Consider the following 14804-nt stretch of genomic DNA (forward strand, 5'->3'; position numbering starts at 1 on the left):
TTTCAGAAGTCCTCTCCATCTGTTCTCCACCCAGTTGCCAAATTCATATTCATAAGGCACAGTTCTGATCATGTCACTCCCTCATTCAAGAACTTTCAGTAGTTCCCTATTGCCTCTAGAATAAAATATATACACTTCTCAGCTTGGCAATTAAAAGCCCTTCAGTCTGGCTGGGACAAACCTACCTTTTCAGACTTATTCCATATTATTCCCCTTCACGTAATCTCTGTTCCAGTCAAAAGTACCCTAAACCTGAAATTCCATCTCCAGCCTCTGTGTCCAGGCTATCTACTGTCCCTAGAATGCATCCTCACTTCCATCTCTTACAATCCTTAGCATCCTTCAAGACACAGCTCATGAACACATTCCTACAGGAAGTGTTTCTGTATTCCTCTGATTGTTAGCACTCTCTCCTCAAATTATCATGTATTTACTTACCTTTTTACCTGTTTGCACACTCTAGTAGAATATAAACTCACAAAGCATAAAGACTATGTAAATATAAAATAACAAGGAATAAACAAAATATTAAAAAGAATCATAGACTTTAACTAGAAAAGGATTTAGAAATTATCTAGTCCAAATCCTTCACTTTACAGATATGGGAACTAAGGTTTAAAGGCTCAAAAAGACTGTGATTTGGGATCAAACAACTCATTGCTGGTAGATGTGAAACCTAAATCCAGTTCATTTGTCTCTAAGTTTAGTATTCTTTCCTCCATACCAAGCCATCTCTAACCTATTTATTTCTCCTATTGGAGAAAAGACCATAGACAACATGGTCTGGTAGAAAGAATTCAGAGTTAAGCAGCTCAGGTTCTAATACTGGCTATGCCAGTAATTTATTTAGCTTATTTAGCTTATTTAGCTGATCCAGAGCAAGCAGCACCAGTACTCCCTTTAGAATGAGACAGTTACTTGCTGAAAGAAACACATCAATTTAGTCTATTAGTTCTATGAAATGTAATAGTTCTTTCCAGTACTAATTTTTTATTCTATGATTTAAAAAAAAAATCTAATCCCTTTAATGTTTTTGCATATTATTGGGACTGGGTTTCATTTTCAAAGGTAAATAAATTTTAAAAATCAACATTAAGCCCTCAATATCTGGTTGATAGCTTGGAAAGAAGTCATCTAAGAACAAGAGGAAAGACTACAGAAATATGAAAGATATTTTCATGCCATGGAAAGAATACTGGATTCTGAGTCAAAGGACCTGAATTCAATCCTGACTCTTCCATTTACCATCTGATGTGATCTTGGGCAAGTCACTTATTCACTGTGAGTGTACATCTTCTTTATACCTGTAATGAGGGGGAGCTAGACCAAATGGCTTCTAAAGTCCTTTCTAGCTCTGAATGTATAATCTTATGATTTGTGAATAGAGAAGAATTAGCACATCCAATTATCTTTACGAAATCCTCACTCTCCTTAACCTCTCTTACAGCATTTAGCACCAATGGTGAGACTTTCTTCTAAGTTTTCAGTATCCCAACAAATCTACTGCTTCTCCTTTCTAACTATTCTCTGTCTTCTTTGCTGGATCCTTCCCCAGATCATATCCTCTAACAGTTGGTGTCCCTCAGGATTCTGTCCTGGCCTTTACTTTTTTCTACAACTTCACTTGGTGATCTCATTGGCTTCCAAGGATCTAGGTTCCAAGGACCATCATTATGCTGACAATTCTTAAGCCTAACCTTTTCTGCCCTAACTTCTCTACTGGCCTCCAACAGCCTTTCAGATATCTTAAACTCAGCATGTCCAAAACAGAACTCATGACCTTATCCCCTAAACCCTTCCCTCCTCATTTTTCTTCAGGATCACAACCTAAAGGTCATCCTCAAGTCCTCACTCTTTCTCTCAACCCCCATATCCAAACAGATGCCAAGACTTGTCCATTTCAACTCTGCAACATCTCTCAAATATGTCCCCTTCTCTTTTCTGACACTGGACTCTGGTGGCAGGCCCACGTCACCACATGTTTACCTGCCTCCAGTCTCTCTTTATTCCAATCCATCTTCTATTCAGCCACCAAAATGATTTTCTTAAAGTGCAGGTCTGATCATGTCACTCCTCTACTCAATTAACTTTGGTAGTCTCTATTACCTCCAGGATCAAATACAAAATTCTCTATTGTTCAAAGCCCTTAATAACCTGCCCCCCTCCTACTTTTTTAGTCTTCCTACACCTTACTCCCTTAACAGACATTCTTTGATTCAACAACACTAGCCTTCAGGCAATTCCACAAATAAGACACACTATCTCTTAGCTCAGAATTTTCTCTGGCTGTCTCTCATGCCCGCAATGGTCTCCCTCTTCATCTGCCTATTGGTTTCCCTTAAGTCCCAGTTAAAGTACATCTTTTGCAGGGAGTTTTCCTAATTTTCTTGATCTTAGTGCCTTCTCTCTCTTAATTACTTTCTAGAATCCTGAATATATTAGTTCTTTTATACATTTTTCTTTGCCTGTTTCCTCCCCCGTTAGATTGTAAACTACTTGAGAACAAGGACTGTTTTTTGCCTCTTTTTTGTATCTCCAAAGCTATAGTGCCTAACACATGGTAATTGCTAAAAAAAGTTTATTGACTGAATGACAAAAATAAGGATCTTGAATTGTTTCTAAATTATAGAGCAGAGTTCAGCAAACTAGGGCCCAAAAGCCAAATATGATCCAGGCCATAGATCATTTTTAAACCAAATAAAACTTTATTTAAAAATGTTCAAAGTGGGGGCAGCTGGGTGGCTCAGTGGATTAAGAGCCAGGCCTAGAGAGGGAGATCCTAGGTTCAAATCTGGCTTCAAACACTTCCTAGCTATGTGACCCTAGATAAGTCACTTAATCCCTATTGCCTAGTGCAATTGATGACATTGCAACCAAAAAAGAGATCTGCAAGAAAAAGTAAGAGGCTTGGAATTTGGTGAAATGCCAATCAACTGAGATGGAGACATAGTTCCAATAGAATCTTGAAGGGGGCAGTTAGGAAGTCCAGCTGCTTGAACTTCACCTCACTTCTCTTCTGTCGGGAAGAAGGTAGAAGCCAGACTTCCTCTCTTGGTAAATGATTATTTATATGACTGAGTACTGAAAAGACTTTAGAGCTTAGCTCAGAAGAAACTCTGTCATCCTTTGCTATCAACATCTCCCCTTAGAGAAAAATAACTTTATTTCCTGAGTTGAACACATTGAGAAATCTCCAATCAACAGGGAAACATAGGAAATTAGGGAAATCTATTTTCCTCTCTACCCCTCCCATCTCCCTACCTCCTTTACCTTGAAGAATAAAACCTCTTAGTTAAAAGATTTGAGGGTGAGAATTAGTTATTAAAAGAAACCTTCAACATTACCATTCTGAGAAGAGCATACAAATCAGCTGAGAAGAGAATAGGAAGTGGGGGGAGGGTTGGGGGGGGGTAAGATCCAGTTTTTCCTTCAGCTTGCTTCCTGGTATCCCTGTCCTATTACCATAATTCTTCTAAGAGGGGTATCTATTATACTATCCCTTACTGCTCTTCTGCCTTGGAACCAATACAAAGTATTGTTAGATAAGTTAGAAAGTAAAGATATTTTTAAAAAATGTAAAAAAGCATTCTTAGTTTAACAGCTATTCAAAAAACAGCCAGAGAAACATATTTAGTGTGCTGGCCATAGTCTGTCAACCTACTGTAGTAAAAAGAAGTCAGAAGTAGAAAAATTATAAAATCTTAATTTAATAAGCATTACCAGCATTAATGAAATAAAAACTGAATAGATAAGATGGTGTATTATCTATATGTAAAAACATTCTGAAAAGTTTTCATATGACAAAAAGGTAAGAATTTTTGTTCTGGAGGGAATCAGGTTATGGTTCAAAAACTATAAAGGTCAAGTAGAACTGTATTGTAGAAGGTCCTGAATGCCAGGATAAGAAGTCTGAACTCTATTACATGGACAATTGAGAGACAATAAAGGACTCTAAACAGAATAATGACATGATTAGATCCATGCAAAATAATGACACAGCAGAAGTACAAAAACATTAATATTGGACAAAGGTAGAAGTACAGTGACTAGTTATGAGGCTACTACTACAATCCAGATGGGTGGTAATTGGGGCTTATAACAAGATGGTACTAGTGGAAATAAAAAGAAGACTGATGCAAGAGATATAGATTAAAAAGAAATGTTGACTTGAAAGAATTTATAGGAAGAGAAAGAAAGAGAAGGATCAATGACCATGTCAACAATTAAACATGGGAAATTTAGCAAAAGGTGGTCCTACTAAGAGAAGGAATAACTCCAGAAGCAGTAAGAAGTGTCAAACAACAAAGGATAGGTTTTTAATAAACTGAGTTTGAGATGTCAGTGGAACATAAAAGTTACCTTCTATGTGGCAAGCCCTGTATTAGACATTGTGGGACAATGGAAAATATACTTTGGGAATTTTCTACTCAATAGAACCAGGTGGTACAGTGCATAGAAGCTGAAGTCAGGTCAAATTTTGCTTCAAGACACTTATTAGTTGAGTGACAAAAAAGTTACTAAACTTTTTTCTCAGTCTCTTTTCTCAACTGCAAAATGAGAAAAATAATAGTAGCTGTTTCTCATGATTGTTGTAAGATCAAATGAATTAATTTGGTATAGAATGTTCTGCAAACCTAAAAGTCCAATGTAAATGCTAACTATAAGAAGGAATATTCCTGAAGGGCAAAGCTGGTTTTGCTTTTGTCTTTGCATCTTCCCTGACTAGCACATTGCCTGGCACATGTTAATTATTAATAAATACTTACTAAATGAACAAGTGAATGGATGGATGAATGAATAAGAGAGCAATTTGGGAGTCATCTATATGAAGATAATTAAAATCATGAGAGTGCATGTGACTGCCAAGAGAGAAACCCAAGGACAGAATACCAGATAATATCTACCTTAGCAAAGGGGGAAAAAAAAAAAAACCAACCCCACCTCCCCAAAAAGGGAGGAGGGGATTACAAGTTAATAAGGAAAAGAGAAAATTAAACAGAAAAACAAGGAGAGTACAGTGTCTCAAAAGCTAAAAGAAGATAAAAATATCTAAAATGGGTTAACAGCATTAAATGATACACTATAACCATTCCCTTTGCTCCTAATCAGGCCATCATCTGGTATTGGCTATATCCTCTCCTCCTTTCCCCAATTTGACCTCTTGGTAAACCTGTCCAACTATACAGTATCCTCTTTTTTGTTGAGTTTTTGCCCTGTTTTCCTATTGCTGATCCTGCCCTGCCAAGTCCAAGCCTTGAATTACTCCCACCATCTGCTGCCTTGGCTCCTAATCACATATTGCTGAACAAAGCTAGGGGAAAAAAAACAAAACTGTGCTGAATGGGTCCATTACACATTTATGTTACTCTAAGTTCAAATGGGTCCTCATTGCAGAAAGGAATCCTTTTAAAATTCACTATTCTACTCACCATAGTGGCTTTTCCAAACTTCCCAAAGCTCCTTTTCCCTAGTCTCTGAGCTGAGGACCTTGTCTTATATTTTGCTGAAAAAATGGAACTCATCCACTGAGAGTTCCCCTTTCTCCCCTCCTCCTCATCTTGTTTCACCCAGATGCCTTCTGCCACTATTCTCTCATTTACTTGTCTCACATAAAGAGTTGGCCCCTCTCTTTGCCAATGTAAAACACCTCTACATGCATAAGTGATCCGTGTCCATTCTGTCTTCACTAGAAACTGATTCTCTTAACATCTCCATGTTCTCATTAATTTTTTCTTTTCTTTAAAAACAAAACCCTTTACCTTTCATCTTAAAAATCAATGTTATGTATTCATTCAAAGACAGAAGAGTGGTATGGACTTGGTAGTGGGGGTTAAGTCAGACAGCTAGGAGGATCCAGAGCCAAAATTGAACCTGGGTTCTTCTGACTCTGGGCCTGATTCTCCATCTACTGAACCACCTAACTGCCCCTTCTCATTAATTTTCTAACTCTTTCTGTGTCTGTTAGTTCCTTGTACCTAGAGATATACTCATTTTTCCCATCCTCAAAAACCTCTCACTTAATCCATCCATCTCAGTTAGTGTTCATCCATTTCTCTCTTCTATTTCATGGTTAAATTCTTTGAAAAGACACTACAATATCCAATTTATACAATATCCACCTTATACAATATACAATATCCACAATACAATGCCTCTAATCTCTTTACTCTAACTTTCATCTTAACTAAAGTCTAGCTTTCAATCTCATCATTCCACTGAAACTACTCTCTCCAAAATTACAAATGATCTTCTTAATTTCTAAATCTAACAGTCTTTTCTCAATTTTTATATTTCTTGAATCAACACACAAAGCATTTTTGGGAAAGTGAGGTAGCACAATGGATAAAGGAATAGGCCTGGACCCAGGAGGGCCTGCGTTCAAATCTGATCTCAGACACTTTCTAGTTGTATGACTCTGGGCAAGTCACTTAACTCCAACTGCCTAGCCCTTGCTGCTCTTCTCTCTTAGAATTAATACTAAGACAGAAAGTGAGAGTTTTCAAAAAGGAAGGGAAAACATTCTGAAAATCTTAATATGCTCTATAAATGCTAGCTATTGTTATTTTTTATCTTTCTGCACTCCAACCCTCTTCTTTGAAACTCTTCTCTCTAGTTTTTTAATGCCTTGATCTCTCCCTGTCCTTGCTATTCTTTGAATAAGAACTCCTTCCATTACTTCATTCTGTGCATTTTTACCAACTTCATCCCTATGCCTGGTATTCTCTTTCAAATCATCTATGCCTTCTGATTTCTCCAGCTTTCTTTTGAGTCTCAGCTAAAATCCTAACTTCTTGTAAGAAGGCTTTCCTTGGCCTCTTTAGTATTTGTTCTTTCCCTATTTGCATATTATTTCTACCATTTAATTGTGAAACTCTTGAGGGCAAGGACTATTTTTGCTTTTTTCTTGTATCCTAATGATTAACACAAAGTCTCTCACATAGTAGACACTTTACAAATGCTCATTCACTTGACAAGGACAGTGAAAAAGTTATCAGATTTGGTGGTACAGTGTATCAGTAAATAACCTCTGAGAGGGCAGTTTCAGCATAGGAGAAAGTAAGTAGTTAGATTTCAAGAAGTTTAAAAGGGAGGTGGGTAAAGAAGTAGAGGAATGAACAATGAAGTAAGAATTATAGACAACTTTTTAAAGAAGTCTGGTAGTAAAGGAGAGCTAAGAGATGGGTTGGTAAATGGTTTGGGCAGAAGAGTTGAGAGAAAGCTTTTTTTAGAAGATAACTGAAGGAGTAAGGTCTAATCTACTGTAAAACAAATAAAAGAAACTAAATTTGCTAAATTTTTATGTAAATAAAGTATTTAAGAGCTGAGCTCAGGCTAAGTGAAGTATTCTGTAAAAATATTTTTTCCCCCAAAGTACATTTTGTCCAAGAACTCAAAAGCACTTTCTGTATAATATACTCATTAATCTTCACAGTGATCTACTGAAAGGTGGTTAACAAAACAAAGAAACTGAGGCATTAACAGTTTATATGGTGAAATAAAAAGTCAATAATTGTGCTACTTCAAATTTATTCTCTAAATTATTCCATTTTCCATTGGCTTGAATCTCTAACTTAAAATTTTTAGAAGGTCTAATAAATGAACAAATTAATCTTCAGTGAATAGAAAATGAGGGTGGAATGAGGAAAAAACCTAGAAACTCTGGGTATTTATCTAGAAATCCAATTTATTAAAATATACAGTATAACTTCTATACCAATGCTTATATTTTTTAATATAAACTATCAAATTATTTTTAATAAATTAAATTCAAGTACAAGATTTAAGCTGGGTCAAATTTCACATTCCATCATAGTCATATCTGAGTCAATCTTTTCATTAAATATAGCTAAGTACAAATTAATACATTTCTAGATTATCTAGCTTCACTGATGAAGAAAACATTTCTATAAGCTTTTGCCAATTTGTTTTATATTTCAACGCTTAAATAATTTTTTGGACTATACATAAAAAATTACCTAACTAATTAATTTAGATTAAAATTTAACTGTTGATATTAATGTTACCACAATCATCCTTTCAGCCCTCAGTTTCCTGAACTGTAGATTACAACAAATATTAAATATGTTACTATATGAAGAGATGATGGGGGAAAAACAAAATGTATATCACATGGTCCCTGTCCTCATGGAATTTATAGTCAAGGGAGAGGAGAGGAAAGGAGTCACAGGATACCAACTCAAGTATAACATAAATTACATAACAAATATATTAGAGATTTATAAACAAAGTGTGTGGGACAGCTAGGTAGTCAGGAAGACCTGGGTTCAAATCTTCCTACGTGACTGGGATCACTTAACTTCAACTGTCTAGTACCTCTTCTGCCTTAGGATGGATACTTAGCATGGATTCTAAGATGGAAAGTAAGGGCTTAAAAAAATTGAAAATTAAAATGTCAGGTGACTCAGAAAGTCTCATCAACAGGGATATTAAGGAAGACTTCTTAAAGGACTTGGAAAAAACAGGGATTAAGAGAATAGGAAGAAATATAACAAAAGAGAAATACTTTCCATGCATAGGAAGAAGTATGAATTTTTAGTATAAGAAAATGCCCTGAGGAGATGAGAAAGCAGTATGTATTTGGGGGGAAGAGAATGGTCCAATTTGGCTACTGTATAGAATATGTATAGGAGAATACTATGCGGAAATAAAACTAGAATGGTGTCTGATTATGGTAAATTAGAATGCTTGACAAAGAAATCTGAATACCAGAAAACTAGGAGCTACCAAAGATTTCTGAATAGTGATATAGCCAAATCTATGTATAAGAAAACTTATTATATGTAGGATAGTTCGGGGGAAGAGGAGGAAGAAACGAGAAGGCCTGTAAAGAGATTAATTGTAATAATTCAGGCAAGAAAAAAGTAAAGGCCTATATTTTAGATCTACATAGAATAGAGGATGGATACAAGACATTGTGAGGATGTGGTGTCTACTTCCAATTTTTAAATTCTACCACTCTTAAAATATGAGTTAAAAGGGTCTCACAACATACCTTGAGTATTCTTGTGGATATGGGGAGGAGTACCAGGTATGAATTTCATATTTTCCAAACTCAATGACAGAGGGACAGCGGACTTGTGGATCAGGGGGACCAGTCACTCCAACTTTCTGTACAATAAAGAAACACATTACAGAAGTTAGCCAAATTAAGTACACTGAGACCAGTGTGAAATAAAGATATGAGTTCAGTAATCATCTTGTTGGAATTCCATAGATACAGAAATAGGTACAACTAGGTTGTAAAGTTTTAATTAATATTTGGGGAAATTTTCTTAAAATTAAAAAATGCTACTTTCACTTTCTATTTTTAAAAAACTACATATTTAAATACTAGGCCAATATTTTCATCAAAGAACTCTGACTTAGTTTCTAGATGTACTATATACAATATACACTTAGAGAAATGATTTATGTTGGAGATATTAACAAATACAATAAAAAGGCAAACAGACTTGCCAAGGCTGCATGGGCTACTACCTTCAACAAATAAAATGAAAAAGACTTAAAAAGACAGCTAAGAGAAGGAAGAATGAGTTGTTGTTTGTTAAGAGATGCCCGACATTTAAGAATACCACAAAATGCAAATTAAAAAAAAATTTTGTAGGCACTAAAGTTTTCTTACAATTCATACCTGAAGAAACCTCTCAGCAGACAATACTATTTTATTTAATATGGTTGTCCTATGACATACACATTTCATCAATCTCTTTTCTTTCCAAGGGATATCCTAACTGATTATTTTTCTGACCAAATCCACTCCTGGATTATCTTATAAAGCTAGTTTGTCCAGGGAAAAAGAATAAGTTTAGCACCTTCTGTTAACTCTTCACTACAGTCTCCAATAACTTTAAGGGCATATTCTTTGGTCTAGACAATTCAAACACAAGCCAGTTTTTTAATACCTGAAGACTACTAGATTGTGAATTCCTAAATATAAATGCAGACCAGTATAGTACCTACTACAGAGATGTTCAAAAATTACTGAGAATGAGGCAGATTTAGAATTTGGTCCTTTTAACAACTTCATACACATATATCATAAATTAATCCCCCCCCTCCAAAGGGTAGCTGTGTAAAACATTAAATTGTATTTTTTTAACTATAAGAAAAATGTTTCTTTGTAACAGCTCATTTGAAAACTCTCATTGGGTTTCTGCTATCCTTCCCTTTTATTAAAGAGCCAAGGGATTTATCTCAGGTTTCACAATGGGAAGATAGCCAAAAAGGAAAAAAAAAGTCATTTTGCCGTAGACAACTTTAAACAAAAGGCAATAACCTAACATTAACTGAACTAAATTATTTTGTTGCATAACAGTTTGTGATATCCACCAAGGTCTATATTCATAAGATAGTATATAGGACAGTGTTTAAAAACCAAACCCCAAAAAAGTTTTAAAAAAATAAACAGATACTGTATTCCACGAATCAAGTACCCTAATGCACAGCATAATATCTTATCATCTATCCTCAAAGACTTAAATAACAAAAAACTGCTAGTTTACACACAGGAAAAACATCAGTACAACTGACATCTGTAATGACTTCCTAAGGCAAGGTTCACTAGAAACCCAAGAAGTGAAGATAAATAAAACCTGCTGGGATACTGCTTGTTCAATGAATGCTTTCCCATAAGCTCCCCGCCTCTCCTCCAGGTGAATGCCCACTGCAGATGTGGAGAGCCAGCTCCAGTACAACTGTTTGCACATCCCAACAACCAAAGATGTGCACCAAAAGAGACACCTGCCAACACTTCCAAACTGTTTGCACCTGCTCCAAGTCTTCCTCACTTAGAAATGTTTTTGCACATGCTCCTTCTCTCTTCTCTCCTACTAAGAGCCACCACCCTTCTCTCCCCTCCTCCACCCACCTCCCTTACAAATCCCCAGTGCACTCCTCATAGCCTTGCTCTCTCTCTCTCTATGCATTTCCACTTGTTCAGGTGGAAGTAAGCCAAGTTCCATGTTAATTCAGCAACAGCTATATCTAAACTAAGTTTTAACCCAGTCCTTGCCAAGAATATTAACCTGTTAGTTTATTCAAACTAACTTTATTTTAAAATACTGGCCAAGTTATCTTTACGCTAAATGTATTACATTCCTAAGCAGCAGTTATAGCTGGTTTCTAATTCGATTTAAAGGGATATTTTTCAAATTTCTAGCTCGAGTTCTACTGCTTTAATATCAATATATGACTTTACTTTTACAGGCAGATTATTAAAAAATTATTAAATTATTGAAAAATATTAATACTATCAAATATTAATTATAATTGAGACCAAACTTCTAGACCGGAATGAATAAGTCAAAACAGATAAAAAGTTATACTTAATACTCTATTTCTGGAACTAAAACTAAGAAGTAATTTTTTTAATAATCTGCCTGATTCTGATAAATATTTATTTCACTATGAACAAATTTTACAACCAAAACTAGGATGAGTTATTAACCTTTTGGAAAAACACAGTCTTCCTAAACTGATAACCTAACCAGTGCCATTTTCCAGTATAAAGTCTCCTTTACTCATGAATGTCTAAATCATAGAACACTGCTATTTTTTCCTACAACTATCCAAGAGAGCTGCTCCATTAGAGTATCTAAGTGGGAATGAGGGTGATGGGTGCCATGAGAAAAGTACATATTATTTCTAGGACTACAGAGAGTGGATCAGATAAATATTCTTGATGAATCAACTGGAAATCAGAAAGCACCTTGTTTTAGGGGGGATAAAGAGTTATAAAGAGCATTCAAGTTACAAGTACAATGTCTACCTGTACTCTAAGATGACTTGGGAACCATACTTTATAGCACTGCTACTCTAGTAAAGTTCCTTTTGAGCTCCAAACAACAAGGTTACAAACCAATTTCAAAAACATCATCAATTCATCATAAGGAGATGGCCTTAATATACTTTCCATTAAAGTTCTCCCTTCTGGCTCTCATAAACATCACTCATTTCTATCTGCATCTTTAGGCAAGTTGGTCACCCTGTTGCTTTCTTTCTAATAATCAAACTTAATAACTTCCTTTAACATTTAAGTCCTATAAATTAGGCTATGAATATAATAGAATGCTATAAAATTTACAAATGAGGCATTCAAAGAAAATGAGATGGCTCATGTGATCTGAGAATGAAATAAGCAGATCCAAGAGAACAATAAATATATAATGAAGACTACAATCGTGTAAATAAAACCAACACAAAAGGACAACTAAACTCAGGTTATAGATCAAAAGATCAAAACCAAATCCAAAATTAAAATGTTTACAAATTGCTATATTAAATACCAGGGGCATTTAATACTTTTGTGGATAACATGAGCACCTCTGGCTAACTGATACAGCCTATATATAGATCCTTTTTAGTTTTTAAATGCACAAAATAAGATGGATAGAATTCCAAAGGAAACCAATTATAATTTTTTTTTAATTTTAAGTTAATAGACCCAGAAAAGGACTCTTGTTCTAGACCAGTGGTATCAAACTCCAAAAGAAACAGGTGCCAGTATCCTACAGCCAGCCACATATTAACTTGGCTTTAAAATGTAATGTTATCTCTGTTTTATTATAATCTTTATTTTGTTCTACAGTTTCCAATTACATTTAAATCTGATTCAGGCTCACTAGGGAATGTTATGAGTTGTCTATTTGACAACTCTGCTCTCGATAATATAAACAGATCAATCAATTATCACAGAACCCTTCATTTTCCTTTGCTTAAACATAAAAATAAGTTTTACAATAAACAATAATATCACTATCATCTTACAATTACACTCTTACATTAATAATTTTGGAAAAATTTAAATGTCTGCTACCTATAGGTTAGCCCTTTAAAGAACAAAGACATTTTTATTCCTCTTCAAAGCATTCTGAAACGGTTAAATACTTAGTACTTTAGTAAATAGGGGATAATAAGCATAATCTAATGGCAGCTAAGGATCAACATTATGATTAATTACTATGATATAAATAAATATTGGTTTATAACACTAGGCTCAACCTGCAATAATGACCTCTGTGTACACTCTGGAACTTGCTTTATTAAATATCTGATATTACTATTCTTTTGCCTTTTTTTTTCCAAAAAAGAATGCCCAAATATGGAAGACAGTATAATTTAATTGCCTTTCTATAAGTTACTGAAGTAAATGCTTAAGAAATCTTTGTCTAAGTGGTCTCCTAGCACTTAATAAAGTCAAAATCACAAAATAATCAAAATTAATATTACCAGTCTATCACTTTTAGTGGCATTTTTTGAACATCAACAACCACATCAATCGCCCAATTGGCTTCAATCCACTTTAAGATTAGGTAACATTTATATCATACTATAAGATCTTGCAAAGTAATTTAACAAAACTATGAGGTAGGTTCACAATTATTATTATTTCCTTTTTTTACATATGAGGAAATTGAGGCTTAGAGAGATTTGCCTACATGATGACTTTGGTAATAACTGCCAGGGGGAGGGAGGATGGAGGAGATGGGAGAGAGGGGAGGAAGTAGTTTAATTCAAACTCAAGTCTCTGCTGTTCTTTCCTACCTCCAAGTCTTGCCTTTTTCCACTCCATATAGCCTCATTTTCTCCATTTACACTAACTTCACGGAGAAACACTGCCATCTTATGGACTTTAGGATACCTCCATCAAACATTACAGAAGCTAATAGTGTTTTCACAACTATAATTAGCTGTTAAATTTAATTAAATAAATATTTATGGGCAAGCACTGTTCAAGACAATGCAGACAAGTTAATAACATATAAGGAACTTGGCTGAGCATTAATTCCAGTTTTCAAATTTTATCAGTGTGAATATTTGAGTGCTGCAATCAAGGCTTTAAAGTATATATCTACTTTTATTTACAGGGATGCTCAAGTAAGAAATTATATATGAAGACATATGGTGGTGGTTTTGATGATCAAAAGGTCAAAATACCAATTTTTTTTTACCTTAAATCACAGAATACGCTAATATGGTCCTTTGGGTAAAGAGTCCTATACACCAACCCATGAAAGACCTTTTTTCTACACCATTATTGCCCTAATCTAGAAAAGGGAAATTAAACTGTCCCAGCCAGCTTGCCCAAAGGGGTTGAAAAGGCACAAGCAAAGAAGTGTATAAAGGATGCCTTAATTGTGTTATGGGATTACCTAGTCTGATCCAATCCCCTAATTCTAAATTATATTTCCTTTCTAAGAAGTATAATGTAACAAAAAAGAGCTCTTCCACTATTAGTCAAGGAATATTTTATCACACTTTTAAACACACACACACACACACACACACACACACACACACACACACACACACACAACTTATCACAGAAAGCTATCAACAAACCAAAAAAATATTCTAACCAGTAGTGTTAATGTATATAAACAAACTGAAAATGTAAGTAAAGTAAATTAATTGTTGCCCTTTGCTTTACTTCTAATAAAATCAGCTTTCTCCACCTGTCACGAAAACTGATACAATGTTAGCCTTAACATTTGACTTTACCTGCAGTGCTTGCTCCTGGATATCTCGAAATAATTCCATATCTTTTTCAGTCATGACTTCCTGGCTTCCAAAAAGTCGCTCTTCATTTTCCTGTTTCCCATCCCAGCCATCCTGATTGTCTATAAATTAAAAAAAGAACTTACAGGTTATAAAAACAATCTGAAGTTCTATACCTATTTCAATACTTTGACAGCTGGCCTTAAAGGTAGAAAAAGAGCTACATGTATAATAAAAACATGTTTATATTTTGACTTGACTTAATGTTTTCTAATAAACATCATACA

General features: G+C 34.8%; 1 protein-coding gene across 7 annotated transcripts in view; it reads right to left on the bottom strand.

Annotated features, from left to right (window-relative positions):
* Positions 1-14804, bottom strand: part of KAT6A (lysine acetyltransferase 6A) — a 153170-nt gene that overhangs the window by 37663 nt on the left and 100703 nt on the right. For all 7 annotated transcript variants that reach the window (XM_056813593.1, XM_056813590.1, XM_056813595.1 and 4 more), the window contains 2 exons: positions 14521-14639; positions 9014-9129 (listed from right to left, as the gene is read on the bottom strand). In XM_056813593.1, the coding sequence (XP_056669571.1) occupies positions 9014-9129; positions 14521-14639 (235 nt within the window). The remainder of the gene's footprint in view (positions 1-9013; positions 9130-14520; positions 14640-14804) is intronic.

This window comes from Monodelphis domestica, chromosome 1, assembly GCF_027887165.1.
Source record: "Monodelphis domestica isolate mMonDom1 chromosome 1, mMonDom1.pri, whole genome shotgun sequence".
In the NCBI taxonomy this organism is placed as follows: domain Eukaryota; kingdom Metazoa; phylum Chordata; class Mammalia; order Didelphimorphia; family Didelphidae; genus Monodelphis; species Monodelphis domestica.